The 21588-nt window shown below is 38.0% G+C and overlaps 1 protein-coding gene and 1 long non-coding RNA gene across 14 annotated transcripts in view; one reads left to right on the top strand and one right to left on the bottom strand.

Moving 5' to 3' along the window:
- The window catches only part of SMIM14 (small integral membrane protein 14), a 94972-nt gene that overhangs the window by 16625 nt on the left and 56759 nt on the right, over nt 1-21588 (bottom strand). For 10 of the 13 annotated variants that reach the window (XM_049108669.1, XM_049108668.1, XM_049108670.1 and 7 more), the window contains 2 exons: nt 14876-14924; nt 193-335 (listed from right to left, as the gene is read on the bottom strand). In XM_049108669.1, the coding sequence (XP_048964626.1) occupies nt 193-335; nt 14876-14924 (192 nt within the window). The remainder of the gene's footprint in view (nt 1-192; nt 336-14875; nt 14925-21588) is intronic. The other 3 variants (XR_007409945.1, XM_049108671.1, XM_035714492.2) reach the window with 1 other exon arrangement.
- Nucleotides 3148-18601, top strand: LOC125754893 (uncharacterized). The gene is made up of 2 exons (XR_007409955.1): nt 3148-3287; nt 14843-18601. It is a non-coding gene; the product is annotated as an uncharacterized LOC125754893 (long non-coding RNA).

Below are 21588 nucleotides of genomic sequence, written 5' to 3'. Positions count from 1 at the left end.
TTCTCTGTATGTAACTCCATGAAGACTAAGCCATTTGGGGTGGCAAGATTTACGAGGACTGCCCTGGAAGAACTTATTCTGTGAGTTAAATCTTCCTTTTGCTAATTCTGGTATTTCAGTCGAAACAAACTCTCTCATTCCCAGGCCACACCCATCCCTTACCCAAATGAATTTCTAATACATAACACTTACATTATGAGGACTGGTTGGCTTGCCAGTTAGGTTGGATCCTCTTAGATTAGGAGGTCTCAGTAGAAACAAGATCACTGCAATAACCATCCAGGCCATCAAGATCATGGTAATACTGATGCCATTATCACCAGAGGGCCCTGGTACTAAAGACAAACAAAAAATATATTTGCAACAAAAACTGTAGCATGGTTATAATACTGTTAGATAATGTAAAAAGAAATTCTAATGTTTAAGTGCCAATTTCAAAAATTGTATTAAAATTTAAAAATTATATAAATAGGGGCACCTGGGTGGCTCAGTTGGTTAAGCAGCTGCCTTCGGCTCAGGTCATGATCCCAGGGTCCTGGGATCAAGCCCTGCATTGGGCATCCAGCTCAGCTGGGAGTCTGCCTCTCCCTCTCCTTCTACTCCTCTCCCCTGCTTGTGCTCTCCCTCTCAAATGAATAAATAAAATCTTTTTAAAGACTATAAATAATCTTAAAAAGTACAATTATGAAATACTACATTTTCAATTTCCCTTTCCTCTTGTGAGAAAATCTATATACTAAACAGTATAAAATAGTCATAGGACAAAACCTATTATATGAAGATTTTAATATTTTGGTGTGATCGAATTCTTTGAGAGTTTAGAAAAATTAAGAACTCTTTCTACTCTAAGAATCCAAGTACACTCTTAATTTTGCATATAATTTGGGAAGGTTCACAAACCCACAAAACCACCAATTCCTAGATATACTACAAAACCCAGGCTAAAACCACTTGATATACAATAAAAACACTCTACCTTCAGGAGAGGAAAATTCTGCATTTTAATTATAGAAGCAACATGAAAAAATAATAGAGCTTAAGGAAAAGGGACCATTTGGGCTGTATAATATATAAAGATCCCTTTCCTGATATTCTCAAACAGAGATAGTAATTTGGCTGCCTTTTTTTGTAAAAAGAAGTTGGATTCAGATATAGATATTCTAAAGTCTATGCATTTATCAAGAGAAAAAAAGTCAGGGCTATGTGTATTGATAGTAGTCTCTCCCAGCTCCTTAAGGCCATATCTTATTTAATCCATTGTAACAAGTACCTAGAACGATGCCTGGCCCACAATATGAGCTTAACAAATTTCTTTTTTCTTTTTTTTTTTTTTTTAATTTTTTTTTTTTCTTAACAAATTTCTGATAAAACAGACTTATAATTGATGTACATTAAAGAACTCAGTTGTCAAAAATGAAAATTATAGATTAGATTTCTTTTTTAAATTTTTATTTATTTATGATAGTCACACAGAGAGAAAGAGAGAGAGAGAGGCAGAGACATAGGCAGAGGGAGAAGCAGGCTCCATGCACCGGGAGCCCGATGTGGGATTCCATCTCGGGTCTCCAGGATCGTGCCCTGGGCCAAAGGCAGGCGCTAAACCGCTGCGCCACCCAGGGTTCCCTATAGATTAGATTTCTAAAGTAAAACATAGTATATCTACGTGGTTACTAAAGTTCAGGACTATAACTGTTTTGGTTTCCTTGCCTGGAGAAAAAGTAAAAGAAATCCAGGCAAGATATTCAAATGAAGCTGATGTACTGCACTGGGGTATTTGGACCCAGATCTCACTCCCAAGAAGGGAAGGGATGGATAGCATTACTGAGGCCAAAGGGTTAGTGACCAAAGGGAACAGCAGTCAAGCAAATTGCTGGGTTGGCCCAATAGCAGGCTGGATAGGAATGGGGCCTCTTGCCCAAACCTCCATCACTTCCCCAGAAGCAGCTAACAAAGGACTCCAGGTAATCGAAACTGCCCTATCACACAATGGGTTATCACACAATGCAATAGTACTTTTTCCCCTCTATATCCACATCCATTCCCTTCTTTGTTCTCTCCCATTATACTAAATTATAGTGCTCATTTTCCAAGACCATTCTCTCCTTTGTTTTCTATACCTTACCACTGCCTCATTTTTTTTCTTACACTTACCACTCCATACATGCTCGTTTTCCTCTTCCTGGCTTTTAAATCTTGGAGTTTTCTTGGTCAATTTTAGGTTTCCTTCTCTTCTGGCTCTACACATGGTCATCCTCACCTGTGGTTTCATTTACCTTCTGTATGCAGACCACCTCTAAATTTATATATACTCAATCCCAACTCTTCCGAACTTCAGATCAAATACTCAACTGAATGTTTACATCAACAGTTGCCTATTTTTTTAATCTTCATACCAATAGTCTTAAACTGTAGTATACATTCCAGACATTCAGCAGCTTCTTAAAAATGCAGAGGACTAAGTTTACCTTGCAATTAAAATACTCAATATCCCAAACTAAAATCATGAAAATCTCTCCCAACCCCATCCTCTATGCCCCACCCAAATTGGGTCTCCATTCATCCAGCTGCCTAGGCCAGAAACTTAAGAAAACATCTATTGTTCTCTCTCAATGACCTTTTATTCACTCCATTATGAAGTTTTCTGTCAATTTTACTTTCTAAATATCACTCAAATCTATCTACTTTATTTTTATTTTTATTTTTTTTTGAGAGAGAGAGAGAAAGCACATGTGAATGGGGTGGAGGGAGGGGCAGAGGGAAGAGGAGAGAGAAGAACCTTAAGCAGGCTCCATTCTCAGGACAGATCTAATGTAGGACTTGATCTCATAATCCTGAGATCACAACCTGAGCTAAAATCAAGAGTCAGATGCTTAACTGACTGAGCCATCCAGAGGCCCCATCAAATTTATTTATACTGGCATTCCATACCTGCTCAAGCTAGCATCACTTCTTGTCTGATTTATTGTGATGGCCTCTTAACTCATCTCCCTATACCTATTCTTGCCGTCCCTAATTCTATCCTCTATGCTGCTCCAAGAATGATGTTTTTTTAAAAAAGCAAATACTATTTTTATTAGTAATACCTAAAATTTGAGTGGTTACTTTGAACCAGGCATAAGCTCTGTTAATCCTTTTCCTTTCTTTTCTTTCTTTTTTTTAAGTAGGCTACATGGGGCTTGAACTCACAACCCTGAGATCAGGACGTGAGCTGAGATCAACAGTTGGACTCTTAACCAACTAAGCCACCCAGGCACCCCAACTCTTAATCCTAGCAATCTTATTTTATGGTAAGTACTATCATATTTTCATTTTATAGATGAGGAAACTAGGGAAAAGGGGGTTTAAATCCCAATGTCATACAGTTAGTATGTGGCCAAGCTGGGATTTTAATACAGCTGGTCTCATTCCAGAGCCTGTATTTTTAATCTTTAAACTTTGCCATGTCAGAATCTCTGACAATACCACAGAGTGAGATAGAACCCTGAAAGGTATTAGTCCTGTGAGTAGTACAATTGGAAAATACAGATTTAAAAGAGATATTTTTCCTTTTTAAAAAATATTTTATTTAAATTCAATTTGCCAACATATAACACTCAGTGCTCATCACATCAAGTCAAGTGTCCTTCTTAATGCCCATCACCCAGTAATCCCATCCCCCACCCACCACTCCTGCAACTCTGTTTGCTTCTCAGAGTTAAGAGTCTCTCATGGTTTAAAAGGGATTTTTGACGCATAAATTTATAACTAGGTAAAATCAGGTTATTTAAAGCAAGTCAAAGAAAGATAACTATGACTTCTATACATTATCATTTCTTTCTTTTTTTTTTTTTTTAAGATTTTTTATTTGTTCATGAGAAACACAGAGAGAGAGAGGCAGAGACAGAGGCAGAGGGAGAAGCAGGCTCCATGCAGGGAGCCCGATGTGGGACTCGATCCCAGGTCTCCAGGATCATGCCCCGGGCTGAAGGCAGGCGCTCAACCGCTGAGCCACCCAGGGATTCCCTACATTATCATTTCTTATAGTACCCCTCTCTTTCAGAAATAAAATGCTAGATTAATTGCATAGGCCAGAAGTACAACCCCAAATTATACAATTTGGAAAGTAGGTCTCTCTCCCTCTTTTTTAAGACTTTATTTTTTTAAGTAAACTCTACATCCAACACGGGACACAAACTCAAAACCCTGAGGATCAAGTGTCATATGCTCTACTGACTGAGAGAGCCAGGTGCCCCAGGTCTCTTATTTTTTGATACTCTTTGCACATAAAGTATTCTTTAGTTGAACCTCAGATCATCAGTTTACTAATTCACATCTTAGACAAAGCACCCCTAATAAAATGCCTACTCCCTTGTAAGACTCTCATATTGATGTTATGGTTTCTCAGTTCTCTTTAACTGTCTCCTAGCTTGGTTCTTATTGCTGCCTTTCCTTCCTGCATACCCTGCTTAGAATCCTGCTTGTAACACATCTGTTGACTAATCCAGTGACACAATCGCTACTGCCTACTGCTTCAACTTTGAACTCTTCAGCCTGGTCTTACCTCATATGATTTGGCCCTACTCATCATATTAACTCTTAATATTTCTCAGAAAAAGCATCCTCCTGCTCTAGTCAACCCCATTATCACCTTCTTTAGCCAGTGGTTCCCTGGCCTGACTATGCATCAGAATGGCATACGATGACATCAGTACCACAAATTGTATGGACCTTCACACCATCTAAATTCTGGAGCAGCTCAGGGATGCCATCAGCTAATATTTGTAAAGCTTACAAATATTAATGGGCACAATCACATGGGAGATATAAATCTGTTCTCTCATTGCCTGGAAATTATCTGCCTTCAGAGAGTAAACACTTTTTATTCTATGGTCTCGTAAGATGTCAAATCAGAAAAACATAAAAGGGCTCTATATATCCAAGTACAGCATTCTGTTTGCTTTAGGTTTAACTGTTTAGTTACAAGCAAATGTATTACAAATAGCTTGCCAAATGGAATATTCACAATGACGTTCTTAACTTAGCTGGATACCAGGAAGACGGAAGAGTAGACAGGGATGCTCCCAAAAGATTATTTCTATAAACTGATACAGGTTTCCAGGGGAAAAGTAGAAATAGAACAACAGTGAAAGTGGTGTATTAGCACCAGGAGGCTTTAACTCCACAATTTTGGGGTTGTAGAGAATAATTACATTATCCTCAGCTTGGCTACCTGTTTTCAAGTTGATGTACTCCAGAAGTAAGCTAGTGATAGAGCTGGTTTCCATACAACACTTTACCTGAAAGGCAATCTTTCAGAAGATTAAGCAGACTGGTGTCCTGCTCTAGAGAAGAAAACTGTGAGTGAACACCACAGTGAAGTAGAGGTTAGTTCAATATAAAGAATCATGCAGGGGATCCCTGGGTGGCGCAGCAGTTTAGCGCCTGCCTTTGGCCCAGGGCGCAATCCTGGAGACCCAGGATCGAATCCCACGTCAGGCTCCCGGTGCATGGAGCCTGCTTCTCCCTCTGCCTATGTCTCTGCCTCTCTCTCTCTCTCTCTCTCACTGTGTTGCCTATCATAAATAAAATTAAAAAAAAAAAAAAAGAATCATGCAGCAACTGAATCTGCTAATACATGGCAGCTAAATTCTGCTACCATACAAAGTAATGAGCTCCATATTCAATTAAATCATCTCAAATACATGTAACACACCATGGCAGGCACAATGGGTACTGTGACATAATAAGAAATATGTAATTGTTCTTCATTCCAGGTCCTGGCACAGAAATTCTAAAACCCTTGGAATTTCCTGAGAGATAGGAGAGAAATGTCATTTATTATTAATAATAAACCTGAGTTTATGCTAATGAGGTGACTTTGGTGGGCCCCTACAGAGCTTCAGGATAGGGCCTGGTTGCCAGAATTTGACCATATAATTAGAGAGCTAGAACTTTCAGCTCCACTCCCTAACCTCCAACCAGGAGAGGGGCTGGAGATAAAGTTAATCACCAATGGCCAATGATTTATTCATTCACGTCTACAGAATGGAACCTCCATAAAAACTAAACAATGGGGTTGAGTGAGCTTCCTAATTGGTGAATCCCTCAAGGTGCTGGGAAAGTGGCACACCCAGAGAAAAAGGGAAACTCTGCACCCCTCCACTACATACCATGCCCTGTGTAACCCTTCTATCTGATCATTCTTGTGTTGTAACCTTTATGATACACTGGTAAGGTAAGTAAACTGGTTTCCTGAGTTCTGTGAGCCATTCTAGCAAATTATTTAACCTGAGAAGGTAATTGTGGGAACTCCAGATTAATATATATTTTATGAAAACAGTATAAACTCACCAGAGAAAATTTAGAATACAAAGAAAAGTAATTCTATCACCCACAGGAAACAACTGTATAAACCATTTAAAAACATGGCTTTCAGAAAGGATTTCCATCAAATGCTAAAAGAAGCAGGGGAGAAAAGCTGGCCAATATAAGTAAATATTTAAGCTCTAGAATTTTGTCTTTATAAAATTTAGATTAAAGAAATGAAATTTCACTCAAAGAAATGAGGTTTAAGGTGGGGCTGGCTCAAGCATCACAAATACCACAAATGTAATAAATACTTGTTTTTCCATAAGGAGTTCAATAAGATTATTTTCAACTAGAAAAACAAGTTTTAGCTTTACCGGCTAGGACAAAATTTTGAGCTGCTTATTAGAGGGCACATTGTAGATTAATGAATGCTACTGAAAAAGCAACTTAAAGAAATCTGGAGTGGAGGAACCACCACCACCACCCATCATCCTAACAATCTAACACAACATCTGCACATTACCATTACCTTCCTATCCAGAGCATATAATCATCACCTACCCTGCTGCACCAATGGACAATATTCTGGTAAAATTTCTACTTTGGGCTAAAAACACACTGTACTAGCTCCTATTCCTCTAAGCTGTTATATTTACAGAGTTTAATGGGACACTCAGTTCACACAGTGGTAATAATAATTAATAATGTAATAACAAGTATACTTTTTATACATTTTAATAATAGTACCTTACTGTGTTATATATAACACTTTATAATAGTACCTTACTGTGTTTTAGCTTCATATACAAAATAAAGTGGAGCTCAGCTTCAGGAATGCTAAGTATAAAATTAATAAATGAAATCTGGTAATATGACAAAGCCTTAAAATTTACATAAAATGTAAGAGGGGCAGTTAAAATGTTGGGATTCAGAATGGGATCAAACTTAAGCTATTATTAACTTAAAATAGACTCTTAAAGGTGTTATATGTAAACATCAGGGCAACCACACACAAAGAAATCTATGGTAAATACACAAAAGATAAAGTGAAAGAAATATAAGCATAACACTAAAGAAAGTCATCAAACCACAAATGAAGAGGGCAAGAGAAGAAAGGAACTATAAAAATGGCCAGAAAACAATGAACACAATGGCAACAAGTATATACCTATCACTAATTAACTGTAAAACAAACTAAATTCTCCAATCAAAAGATACAGAGTGGTGGGGCACCTGGCTGGCTGAGTCAGTAGAGTATGTGACTTTTGATCTCAGGGTCATGAATTCAGTGGAGGCCTACATTGAGTGCAGAGCTTATTTAAAAAAAAAAAAAAAAAAAAAGGCATAATAGAGTGGCTCGATGGGTAAAACAACAAGATTCATCTATATGCTGCCTATAAGAGACTCACTTCAAATGTAATGACATACATAAGCTGAAAGTGAAGGCACAGAAAAATACATTCCATGCAAATAGAAACCAAAAGAAAGCTGGGGTAGCTACACTTGTATCAGACAAAATCAATTTTAATACAAAGACTATAATAAGAAACAAATTAGGGCATTATATAATGTTGAAGGGATAAATCTAGTAGGAGGATATAACATTTATAGTATTTATAGGAGCACCTAATATATAAAGCAAATATTAACAGACTTAAATGGAGAAACAGACAGCAATACAGTAATTGTAGGGGACTTTAATACCTCACTTACACCAATGGATAGATCACCCAGACAGAAAATCAATATGGAAACATCAGCCTTAAATGAAGCACCAGACTAGATGGACTTAACTGTATATACAGAACATTCCATCCAAAATAAAGAGAATACACTTTCTTCTCAAGTGCACATAGAACATTTTCTAGAATAGATCAGATATTGACTACAAAACAAGTCATAATCAACTTAAGAGGACTGAAATCATTTTTTCCAACCACAGCAATATAGAACTAAAAGTTAATTTCACAAAAAAGCTGGAAAACTGACAATATGTAGAGATTAAACCTGCTACTGAACAACCAGTAGATTAAAGAAAAAAATATTTAAAGACAGTATTCATCCATTTTAATTTTATTTATTTATTTATTTAAAAATAGGCTCCATACCTAACATAGGGCTTGAACTCTGGACTAAGGGATAAAAGTTGCATGCTCTACCAACTGAACCACCTAGGCACCCCAGAAAAATTTTTTATAAAATAAAAAATATCCCGAAGCAAACAAAAATGGAAATAGAACACGCAAATTTATGTGATGCAGCAAAAACAGTTCTACAGGGACTTTCACAAAGATAAATGTCTTCCTCAAGAAATAAAAAAAGTCTCAAACAATCTAACTTTATGTATCTCAAAAACTAGTGAAAAAGAACAAATGAAGTCCAAAGTCAGTAGATAGAAGGAAATAACAAAGATTAGAGTAGAAGTAAATGATATAGAAATTAAAAACAGAAAAAAATAAAATAAAATAAATAAATAATTAATTAATTAATTAAAAAAAAAACAGGAAAGACTGGTAAAACTTAGAGCTGATTCTCTGAAAAGATAAGCAAAATGGACAAACCTTTAGTCAGACTAACCAAAACAAGAGACAGGACTCAACTAAAATCAGAAATTAATGAGGAGATGTAACAACTGATACTACAGAAATACAAAGGATTATAATAGACTAGTATGAATAATCATATACCAACAAATTGGACAACCTAGAAGAAATGAATAAATTCCTAGAAACAGAGCCTACTAAGACTGTATCATAAAACGAAAAAATCTTAACAGACTGATAACTCGTAAGGAGACTAAATCAGTAATCAAAAACAAAAACCTTCACTGGTGAGTTCTACCAAACATTTAACATTGTCTCTCATGAATAAATAAATAAAATCTTTTAAAAAAATTAAAAAGAATACCAACACTTTTCAAATTCATCCAAAGATAGGAGTTAACCTACTAAATTCATTTTATGAAGTGAGCATTACCCTGATACCATACCAAAACCAACAAGGATGCCACAAGAAAAAAAGTTACAGGCTAAAGTCTTTTATGAACACAGATGCAAAAATTCTCAACAAAATATTGGCAAATGGAGTTCTTTTTATTTTATTTTATTTTATTTTATTTTATTTTATTTTATTTTATTTTATTTTATTTTATTTTATTTTATTTTATTTTTTATGACTGTGAGAGTCACACAGAGAGACAGAGATGTAGGCAGAGGAAGAAGCAGGCTCCCTGTGGAACTCGATGCCAGGACCCCGGGATCACGACCTGAGCCAAAGGCAGATGCTCAACCACTGAGCAACCCAGGTGCCCCAGCAAACAGAATTCAACAATATATTAACTGTGTAAGTATGTAAGACATACTTAACTGTGAAACCTGAACTTTTTTCCTCTAAAATCAGGAACACAACAAGAATGGGTCACTGTGGCCACTTTTATTCAACATGATATTGGATATCCTAGCTAGAGCAATTAGGAAAGAAAAAGAAATAAAATGCAACCAAATTTCAAAGGAAGAAGTAAAAGTGTCACTATTTGCAGATGACATTACATATAGAAGACCCTGAAGAAGTCACTGAAAAGAGGTTAGAATAAACAAATTCAGTAATATTGCAAGATACAAAATCAATACGCAAATCTGTTGTGTTTCAATATACTAAATATAACTAGCAAAAAGAGAAATTAAGAAAACAATACCATTTATAATTACATCAAAAAGAATAAAATACCTAGGAATAAATTTAAGCAAGGAAGTTAGAGACTTTTATGTTGAATCAGTAAGATACTAATGAAATAAATTAAAGATGACACAAATAAAAAGACATTCTATGCTCATGGACAGGAACAATTAATATTGTTAAAATGTTCATATTAGGGATGCTTGGGTGGCTCAGCAATTGAGCATCTGCCTTTGGCTCAGGGCGTGATCCTGGAGTTCCAGGATCGAGTCCCACATCAGGCTCCATGCAGGGAGCCTGCTTCTCCCTCTATGTCTCTGCCGCCCCCCCTCTCTCTCATGAATAAATAAGTAAAAAATCTAAGAAAAAAAAAAAGTCCATATTACTCAAAGCAATATACAGATTCATGCCATCTCTACCAAAAAGTCCAATGGCATTTTTCATAGAAATCTAACAATCCTAAAATCTGTATATAACCACAAAAGACCCCAAAGAGCCAAAACAATCTTGAGAAAGGAAAAAAAAAGGCTGAAGGCATCACACTCTATTACAAAGCTATGGTAATTAAAACAGTATGTTACTGGCTTAAAAACAGATACATAGTTGGGGTGCCTGGTGGCTCAGTTAGTTAAGCATCTGCCTTTGTGGTTCAGGTCATGATCCCAGAGTCCTGGGATAGAGCCCCACATCAGGATCCCTGTTCATCGGGGAGCCTCCTTCTCCCTCTCCCCGCTGGCTTATGATCTCTCCCTTTCAAAAAAAAAAAAATTACCTCAATGGAACAGAATAGAGCCCAGAAATGAATTTATGCATTTATGCTCTATTAATTTATGACCAAGGAGCCAAAAATATACAATGGGGAAAGGACAATCTCTTTACTAAATGGTAGTAGAAAACTGGACCACTATCTTATATAATACGCAAAAATGATCTCTTAATGAATAAAAGATCTGAATGTAAGACCTGAAACCACAAAACTCCTAGAAGAAAATACAGGCAAGTTATCTCCTTGACAAAGGTCTTGTCAATGACCTGAATGTCACACCAAAAGTGAAACCTACAGAAGCAAAAATAAATAAGTGGGACTGCATCAAACAAAAAAACTTCTCAGCAAAGAAAACAACAAAATAAAAAGGCAACCTACTGAATACAAGAAAATACTTGCTCTTTAAAAAAGGGGTGTGTGTGTGCTTGGATGGCACAGTGAGTTAAGCATGCAATTCTTGGTTTCAGCTCAGATCATAATCTCAGTGTCATGAGATCAAGTCCTGCATCAGGCTCTCTCTTCAGTACAGAGTGCTTAAGACACCCTCCCCTTTTCCCTCTGTCCTTCCCACCATGCATGTGGCCTCTAAAATAAATAAATAAGACAAACCATGAGAGACTCCTAACTCTGGGAAAGAAACAAAAGGTTACAGAAGGGGAGGTGGATGGAGGGATAGGGTAACTGGGTGACAGGCATTAAGATGGGCATGTGATGAGATGAGCACGTTATACTATATATTGGCAAATTGAATTTAAATAAAATTTAAAAATTTAATGAAAAATTTAAAAAATCTTAAAAAAAAAAAAAAAGAAAGAAAAGAAAAGAGGTGTGCGGGTGGCTCAGTCAGTTAAGCATCTGCCTTTGGTTCAGGTCATGATCCCAGAGTCCTGGGATCAAGCCTCGCATCGGGCTCCCTGTTCAGCAGGGAGCCTGCTTCTCCCTCTCTTCCTCTGCTCCACCTACTTGTGTGTTTTATCAAATAAATATATAAAATCTTTTTAAAAAACTGCAAATCATATATCTGACAAGGTGTTAGTATCCAAAACATATAAAGAACCCATACAACTCAACAGCAAAAAACAATCTGATTAAAAAATTGTCAGATGGGGCAGCCCGGGTGGCTCAGCAGTTTAGCGCCGCCTTCAGCCCAGGGCATGATCCTGGAGTCCCGGGATCGAGTCCCGTGTCGTGCTCCCTGCATGGAGCCTGCTTCTCCATCTGCCTGTGTCTCTGCCTCTCTCTCTCTCTCTCATGAATAAATAAATAAAACCTTTAAAAAAATAAAAAAATAAAAAATTGTCAGATGATTTAAATAGGCATGTTCCCAAAGAAGACACAGATAGCCAATAGGTTAAAATCAATAATCATCATGAAATGCAAACAAAATCATAATGAGATACCATCTCATACCTGTAAGAAAGTCTATTATCCAAAAGACAAAAAATAACAAGTGTTGGTGAAGATGTAGAGAAAAAGAACCCTCGTGCACTGCTGGTAGGAACAGAAATTGGTGCAGCCACTATGGAAGACAGTATGTAGGTTCTTCAAAAAATTTAAACAAGGGATCCCTGGGTGGCGCAGCGGTTTAGCGCCTGCCTTTGGCCCGGGGCGTGATCCTGGAGACCCGGGATCGAATCCCACATCGGGCTCCCGGTGCATGGAGCCTGCTTCTCCCTCTGCCTGTGTCTCTGCCTCTCTCTCTCTCTCTCTTCTCTCTGTGTGACTATCATAAATAAATAAAAATTAAAAAAAAATTTAAAGAACTACCATTATATGATCCAGCAATTCACTTCTGTTTTTTTTTCCAAAGAAAATGAAAACATTAACTCAAAAAGATATACGAACCCATGTTCAATGCAGCACTATTTACAACAGCTAAGATATGGAAACAATCTATCTCACGTATGTGTGGAATCTAACAAAACAAAACAAGCTCCTAAACACAAAGAACCTACTGGTGGTTGCCAGAGGTGGGAGGTGTGGGGTGGGAGAAATGGGTAAAATGGAATGAAAAGGTAAAAAACAATTTAATTAATTTAAAAATGCATACAAAGGATGTGTGTTCAACTATTATTTATAATAGCAAAAAAATGTATCGGCAGCCTAAGATTCCAACAAAAGCAAATACTTTAAACTCTGTGTCTGGATGGCTCAGTCAGATAAGTGTCTAACTAGATTTCGGCTCAGATCATGATCTAAGGGTTTTTTTTTTTTAATTTTTATTTATTTATGATAGTCACACACAGAGAGAGAGAGAGAGAGAGAGAGAGAGAGGCAGAGACATAGGCAGAGGGAGAAGCAGGCTCCATGCACCGGGAGCCCGACGTGGGACTCGATCCCGGGTCTACAGGATCGCGACCTGGGCCAAAGGCAGGCACTAAACCGCTGCGCCACCCAGGGATCCTGATCTAAGGGTTTTAAGACTGAGCCCTGTATTGGGCTCCACACGCAGCATGGAGTCTACTTGAGATTCTCTTTCCCTCTCCCTTTGCTCCTTTCCCACTTGTATGCAAGCACTCATGCACTCTCTCTAAAATAAATAAATGAAATCTTTAAAAAAAATAAACACTGGTATATCCCCCTAATGCTTTATTAGTAACTATTTTTAAGACAAATATATACTGGTATGTTTATAATACAGTAATGAAAAACAACACATACAAAGTGATCTCATTTCATTAGTGTATTTGAAATTAATTGTGTCAGATTTCACCCTCCTGTTTTTTTTTTTGTTTTTTTTTTTAAGATTTTATTTATTTATTCATGATAGTCACACAGAGAGAGAGAGAGAGGCAGAGACACAGGCAGAGGAGAAGCAGGCTCCATGCACCGGGAGCCCGATGTGGGATTCGATCCCGGGTCTCCAGGATCGCGCCCTGGGCCAAAGGCAGGCGCCAAACCGCTGCGCCACCCAGGGATCCCGCCTCCTGTTAATGTCATACTTCCATTCTTATAAATTATTATGGCATAAGACAGAATTGGCTTAAATGTTATTATTAGTTCCCCTAAAGTCATTTGTGTCCTGAAAAAAAAGGTGCCTCACCTAATAGCGACCAAGTCTAGAGGTACCTGGGTGGCTTAGTTGGTTGAATGTCCAACTCTTGGTTTCGGCTCAGGTGTGATCCCATGGGTCATGAAATCAAGCCCCAAGTTGGCTCTGCACTCAGTGGGGAGTCTGCTTGAGATTCTCTCCCCTTTCCCTCTCCCTCTGCCCCTACCCTATTCATGCATGGACACACACCTGTACATTCCCTCTCTCTCTCAAATAAATAAATAAATCTTAAAAAAAAAAAAAAGCCACCAAGTCTATCAGCTGTATTAACAATGCAGGGTCCATCTTCCTGCTTGGATTCTCACTTTAGCATCACTACTGCTCATAAAGCCACACTGAGAAACCTCCCAACTGTCTATGCTCTCTTGAGAATGCCAATGTCAGAGCCAAAAGGCCCAAAGCTTCCAAACCATAGGAAAGAAGGCCTCCTTCCTTCATTCGAAAGTTCCCAAAGCTGCTATAGATGCAACGAGATGTTAGAGAAAAGGGTGAGGGGTTTGTGCCTAGCAGCCTTGATTATTTTCCAGTGTGACTAGCCAAAACTGCACTGTTACACATACATTTGCCAAGAAAAAGGTCTGAAACATTTTGCACCAAGTTGTCAATAATGGTTATCTTTTAGTATTCTGGAAGTTTTTTCTTATCTATGACTTTAAAATTTTCTTCAAAAAAAATAAATAAATAGGGATCCCTGGGTGGCGCAGTGGTTTAGCGCCTGCCTTTGGCCCAGGGCGCGATCCTGGGGACCCGGGATCGAATCCCACGTCGGGCTCCCGGTGCATGGAGCCTGCTTCTCCCTCTGCCTGTGTCTCTGCCTCTCTCTCTCTCTCTCTGTGACTATCATAAATAAATAAAAATTAAAAAAAAAAAAAAAATAAATAAATAAATAAATAAAATTTTCTTCAATGACCAGTTTGTTTCTGAGGCAAAAAAGGTTAAGTTAAAAAGTGAAATATTTAATGAGGAAACACATTACTGAAAACCACTTCTTTAAGCATCAAAGTGTAAGAAAAATTTCCAACAAATATTCATAGTCATCTGTCCTCTATTTCTGTCCACAGTGCCAAGGTTCCTCCTGTCCCATCATTACTTACATTCCTGAAGACATTCTGTGTCTGTGCAGTAGGACTGGGACTGCCTCAACTACAAAGAAAAAGAAGAAAGGAAAGTTAGCCATTGGACTTAACCGAAAATGGATAATCTATATTAGAAATATGTTTTGTGGGCAGCCTAGGTGGCTCAGCGGTTTAGTGTCATCTTCAGCCCAGGGCGTGATCTTGGGGACCCGGGATCAAGTCCCATATTGGGCTCCTTGCATGGACAGGCAGAGGGAGAAGCAGGCTCCATGCAGGGAGCCCGATGTGGGACTTGATCCCCGGACTCCAGGATCACACACTGAGCTGAAGGGAGATGCTCAACTGCTGAGCCACCCAGGCATTCCAGGAAAACAGATCTTAATGTAAAAATATGGCATATATCCTAACTCTAAATATGAAGGGAATTAATCAAAATATTCTTTAAAAATTATACATTCTATGGCCATAGACATATGGCCAAAACAACAAATGCTGGTGAGAAAGTAGAGAAAAGGTAACCCTTGTGCACTGTTGGTGGAAATGTAAATTGGTGCAGCCACTATAGAAAACAGTATGGAAGTTCCTCAAAAAATTAAAAAAAGAAAGAATCACCATATAATTCAGCAATTCCACTTCTGGGTATTTATCCAAAAGGAAAATAGTAATTTGAAAATATACACCCCCCCCACTTCATCGCAGCATTATTTATAACAGCCAAGACATGGAAGCAATCTAAATGTCCACTGATGTATGAACGGATAAGGAAAATGTGGCAAATATATATACAATGGAATATTATTCAGCCATTAAAAAAATGAAATCTTGCTATATGCAACAACATAGCTGGACCATGAGGACATTAGGCTAAGTGAAGAAAGTCACACACACACACACACACACACACACACAAAAGATAAATACTGTATGATCTCACTTATGTGTGGAATCTAAAAACAAAAAACAAACAGAGCTTAAGGATAGAGAACAGACTCAATTTACCTTGCCCGAATCCAGCACAGGAATCACTATCTGTGATTTATTAGGCTCTAGCCTGATGAAATGTATTTCTTAAGTACTAAGACATGAATGTTAAAATGATTTCTTAATTCATGAGCTGCAGAATGGATGCTGTGTTAGCAGGCATGAAAACAACACTCATCTTATACATCACCATCACAGCTCTTGTGTGACCAGGTGCACTGTCCATGAGCAGTAATATTTTGAAAGGAATCTTTTTTTTTTTTTTCTGAGAAATAGGTCTCAGCCATGGATTTGAAATATTCGGTAAACTATTTTGTAAACAGATGTGCTGTCATGCAGGGCTTGTTTTTCCATTTAGGTAGAGTAGATTTAGCATACTTCTTAAGAACCCTAGAATCTGAGGAATAGTAAATGAGCATTGGCTTCAACTTAAAATCACCACTCGCATTAGCCTCTAATAAGACAGCTTGTCCTTTGAAGCGAGGCATTGACTTCTCCTTTGGCTAAGAGAGACCTAAATAGCATCCTCTCCCAATAGAAGCTGTTTCACCTACACTGAAAATCTATCATTTAGTAGCAGTTACCTTCATTAACTACCTTAGCTAGATCTTTTGGGTAACCTGCTGCAGTTTCCACGTCAGCACTAGCGGCTCTACCTTGTGGGTTTTTTGTTTTTTTTTTTTAAATAGAGATGATCTCTTTCCTTAAAACTCATGAACCAGGGGGATCCCTGGGTGGCGCAGCGGTTTAGTGCCTGCCTTTGGCCCAGGGCGCGATCCTGGAGACCCGGGATCGAATCCCACGTCGGGCTCCCGGTGCATGGAGCCTGCTTCTCCCTCTGCCTATGTCTCTTCCTCTCTCTCTCTCTCTCTCTCTCTCTGTGTGACTATCATAAATAAATAAAAATTAAAAAAAAAAAAAAACTCATGAACCAGGGAAGCCTGGGTGGCTCAGTGGTTGAGCTTCTGCCTTCAGCTCAGATCGTGATCCCTGGGTCCTGTGATCAAGCCCCTCCAACAGGCTCCCCACAGGGAGCCTGCTTCTCCCTCTACCTATGTCTCTGCCTCTGTCTCTCATGAATAAATAAAATCTTAAAAAAAAAAAAAAAAAAGACAAAACTCCAGAACCATCCTCTGCTAGCTTCAGCTTCTCTTCTGTAGCTTCCTCACCTATCTTAGCCTTCATGGAATTAAAGAGTTAGGATTTTGCTCTGGATTAGGCTTTGGCTTAAGGGAAGGTGGTGACTTTGGTCTTCTATCCAGAGCATTCAAACTTTCTCCATTATTAGCAATAAGGCTGTTTTGCTTTCTTATCATTCATGTTTTCACTGGAGTAGAAACTTTAATTTTCTTTCAAGAATTTTTCTTTCACATTCACAGCTTGGTTGACTGGAGCAAGACACCCAGCTTTCAGTCTCAGTTTCTGACCTGCCTTTCTCACTAAACTTCATCATTTCTAGTTTTTGAATCAAAGTGTGAGACATGGGACTCTTCCTTTCACTTGAACACTCTGAGGTCATCGTAGGGTTATTCACTGATAGTTTTTATTGTAATATGTAATATAAATTATACATTTAAATTATAATTCACTTTAAAAGTAATTGTAAATTTTAACATATTATTAAAATATATTTTATTTAAATATATCTTAAATATTACATAATGAGAAAGTACTTCAATTATGAATATTTAAAAAAATTTTTTTAAAGATTTTATTTATTTATTCATGAGAGACACAGAGAGAGAGAGAGGCAGAGATACAGGCAGAGGGAGAAGCAGGCTCCATGCAGGGAGCCTGATATGGGACTCGATCCCGGGTCTGCAGGATCATGCCCTGGGCTGAAGGCAGGCGCTAAACCACTGAGCCACCCGGGCTGCCCGAATATTTAAAAATTAATGTAGATTAACTCACTGCCCCATGTATTCTTTTCTAGTCTTAAAATATGCACACTTTCACATAATTACAATTATAATAACACATATTGGAAAACTGTATGTGGTAGGTACTGTACTAAGGACTTTAACTTGTTATCTTCTTTAACCTTCAACCAAGGGCTGGAGGCAGATTCTATTATTGCTATTTTCCCAATGGATGAAACTTGCGTTTTGGAGAAGGTTAGATACCCAATATAAACTTCAAATTCTCAATTTTTTTTCCAGAGTCTAATTTTTAAAAGATTTTACCTATTTTATTTATTTATTTATTTATTTATTTATTTATTTATTTATTTATAGATTTTACCTATTTATTCATGAGAGACACAGAGACAGACACAGGCAGAGGGAGAAGTAGGCTCCATGCAGGGAGCTCAATGCGGAACTTGATCCCAGGACTCCAGGACCATGCCCTGGGCCTAAGGGAGGCGCTCAACCACTGAGCCACCCAGGTGTCCCAAGAGTCTAAATTCTTAACACAATTCCATTCTACTTCATAATGTACAAAATTCTGTTTCATAATCTGTTCATATATCATTACATCCTCTCAAGCATAATTCTATGGTTACAAAATACTTCTATGAAGTGACCAAATGTATAACTGAACTGAAGCAAATTCAGATTGAGGTGAAAATAACCATAGGTATAGTTATTAAATAGACTCTAAGACCAACATAACCAATGTTTTCCTTCTGCACTAAAAGAAATCTCTCTTGGGGTACCTGGCTGGCTCAGTTCATAGAACAAGTGACTCTTGATCATGGGGTGGAGAGTTGGAGTCCCATACTGAGTATAAAGATTGCTAAAAAAAAAAAAAAAAAAAAAAAGAGAGAGAGAGTACCATGGGAACAAAGTGCCATGAGAAGAAAGAGCAGGTTTCCCTTTGGGATTATGATAAATTTTTTTTTTAAAGGGTAATGTACAATTTGTCCTGTTATAGGAGTTTCTAAAAAATTAATTCATTCACATATAAGGTAAAACGAGAAATTAAATCAATTTAATGTGGAAGCTGTACTGGCTCATAGTAATTTTTCCTAGGTAAAGACAGCCAGAAGACTGGGAGTCCAATGATTTTCAGCAGGCAAGGATAAACCCTTTGGTTCATGGTGTACAAGCAGGAGTTCCTTCAGCTCTAAGAAAATTAAATTAAAAATGAGTGCCTGCAAGCATGTGCACAAACACACACACGCAACCAAGAATGAGAAGAATTTATCCATTGGGAGCCTAGCTGAAGGTAGCACTTTATCCCTAGTTCAAGCTGCATCGAATCTTTGGGACATTCCACCAATTGGATCCTGCTCTTCTGGCTGGTTTTCTATGAGTTCCTGGTGACATTCTTCATGTTCACCAGCAAGCAATGCTGCTAACTTTGAATAATGAGGCGCCAAAGTAGCATGATCACATTCCTAGCCCAGCACTTAAGTATTTTTTCCAAACCAGTGTTTTGGAATATATATTCAGTGTTCAGATTCAAACACCTATGATGAGTAAAAAAGTAATTTCTTTAAATAATTTTCTTTTAAAAATTTAAAAACCATGTATTTTCAGTACAAGAAAATTTTACTGTTTTGATGGAACTCTTTAAACAAAGGCCTAATTTACAATACATCTCAGTTTTCTCTGGACTTATTTGGAGAATACATATTGATGCTAATTTTGGCTTACTCCAAAAGGAAACTATTTGTGAAAACAAAAGAAAAAAAAAACAAACAAGGATAATATGTGAAGGAAACAGAAATGCCAGTATCTACAGGATGGTCACAGGCTTCAAATATTTTTCGTATTATGATGGAGGGGAAGGGAGGAATCATATGTGAACTATCTAGAGCCTACTGTTGCTGTCCAGATAAACTTTCATGCCAACACTGATCCTAGGATACTAGAAAAGAAATAAAAGTAGATTTAGATCTCTCTACCTAACTAGGATGGTCAAGGAAAGTTTTTGAAGTGAGTTAGTTTCAAAATCACAGAGAAAGCACAGTATGAATAAATGTATTTCTAAATTAGGGAAATAGGCAGATATTAAAAGAAACTGAAAGAATAAAAAAGATCTGGCGCAAAGATTTCACGTTAGGGAATACTGAAGAATCCAAACAGTCTCGTTAGGATATCTCAGGAGCCTGATACAAAACCTTGGCTGTCAGAGGTGGCCTATGGGAAAAATGTAGACCAAAGAGATTTTAATAACAAAAAGGAGATAAATGGATCTTCTATGAGGAATCTTACTTTGGAAAAATTTACTGACAAGAATTACAAAGAACAGAATGTTTCTCTTTGGAGTTATCAAAATGTACCTGTTAGGGAGACTGAATGTCTGTGCCCCAACTTCATATGCTGAAGTCCTAAATCCCCAATGTGATGGTATTTGGAAGTGGGGCCTTTGGGAGGTCTTTAGGTTAAATGAGGTCCTAAGAGTGAAGTATCCATGATGGGATTAGTGCCCTTGAAGAAGAGACTAGAGCCCTCATTCTCTCCGTGCCATGTGAGTATACAGCAAGAAGGCAACTATCTGGTCAACCAAGTAGAGAGTTATCATGAGACACCAAATCTGCCTGCACTTGTTCTTAAACTTTCCAGACTCCAGAACTGTGAGAAATAAATGTTTGCTGTTTAAGCCAGCTGTCTATGGTATTTTGCTATAGCAGCCTGAGCTAAGACACTACCTAAACAAGAACTTATTTGCTATTTTTTAAATTTTATTTATTTATTCATGAGAAACACATAGAGAGGGATCCCTGGGTGGCACAGCGGTTTGGCGCCTGCCTTTGGCCCAGGGCGCGATCCTGGAGACCCGGGATCGAATCCCACATCGGGCTCCTGGTGCATGGAGCCTGCTTCTCCCTCTGCCTGTGTCTCTGCCTCTCTCTCTCTCTGTAACTATCATAAATAAATAAAAATTAAAAAAAAAAAAAAAGAAACACATAGAGAGAGGCAGAGATATGGGCAGAGGGAGAAGCAGACTCCCTGTGGGGAGCCTGATGTGGGACTTGATCCCAGGGCCCCAGGATAAATAAATATACAGTAATATGTATATGTATATACATAAGCATATATGTAAAAGGCAGATGCTCAACCTGAGCCACCCAGGTGCCCCTTATTTGCTATTTTTCTATGTCTGCCCAAGAACTTCACATATATGGGAAGTCCCCTCCTTTCCCACGGAGCTATCTATGCACTGGTAAACAGAACAGTTATTAAAAGTAAATCTTTAAAGTCAGAGGTATTTGGGTTCAAATTCTGTGTCTGTCACTTTCTATAAAGCTTCTTCAAAATATAAGAGACATAAATATGACCTATTGATGTCATTGATGTTATGGGTTGTTTGGTTCCTGTCCCAGATGCACCAATGAATTAGAGACCCGCGACCAGAATGGGGACAGTTTATTGAGTAGATACCGAGTACATTTTCAAGTGAGAAAGCGGGGCCTGGCCAGAGTAAGAGTGGCTCTAGCTGCATTCTTTTAAGCCTGTTTTTGTATATGTAAATTTGGCTTTAATTGACATTTTTGATTGACAGTTGGTGGTCAGATATCATTTTGGCTTCTGCGCATCTGCCCATTCATGATGCGTCGTTATAATTGTATTTATGTACTGTATATTTATGAGATCTTACGAGCCTCTATTGTGACCCTAAAGCAAGCTGTACCTTTTGTGTGCCTGTTCAGCTCTTCAAAGTCTCCTATGGCTTCTGAGCCAGCTTTGTGGGTAGGCTTTTCTTGTTCTGTTAGCCCGTGGAGGTAGCTCTTTCAAAGGTGTGGCTGTTAACCCTCAGAAGTGGCTGCAAGAGCATGGCAGCATCTGCTTTATCCCTCATCC

This window comes from Canis lupus, chromosome 3 (assembly GCF_003254725.2).
Source record: "Canis lupus dingo isolate Sandy chromosome 3, ASM325472v2, whole genome shotgun sequence".
In the NCBI taxonomy this organism is placed as follows: domain Eukaryota; kingdom Metazoa; phylum Chordata; class Mammalia; order Carnivora; family Canidae; genus Canis; species Canis lupus.
The sequence above is the reverse complement of the archived record's forward strand: the minus strand, read 5'-3'. Positions and strand labels throughout refer to the sequence as shown.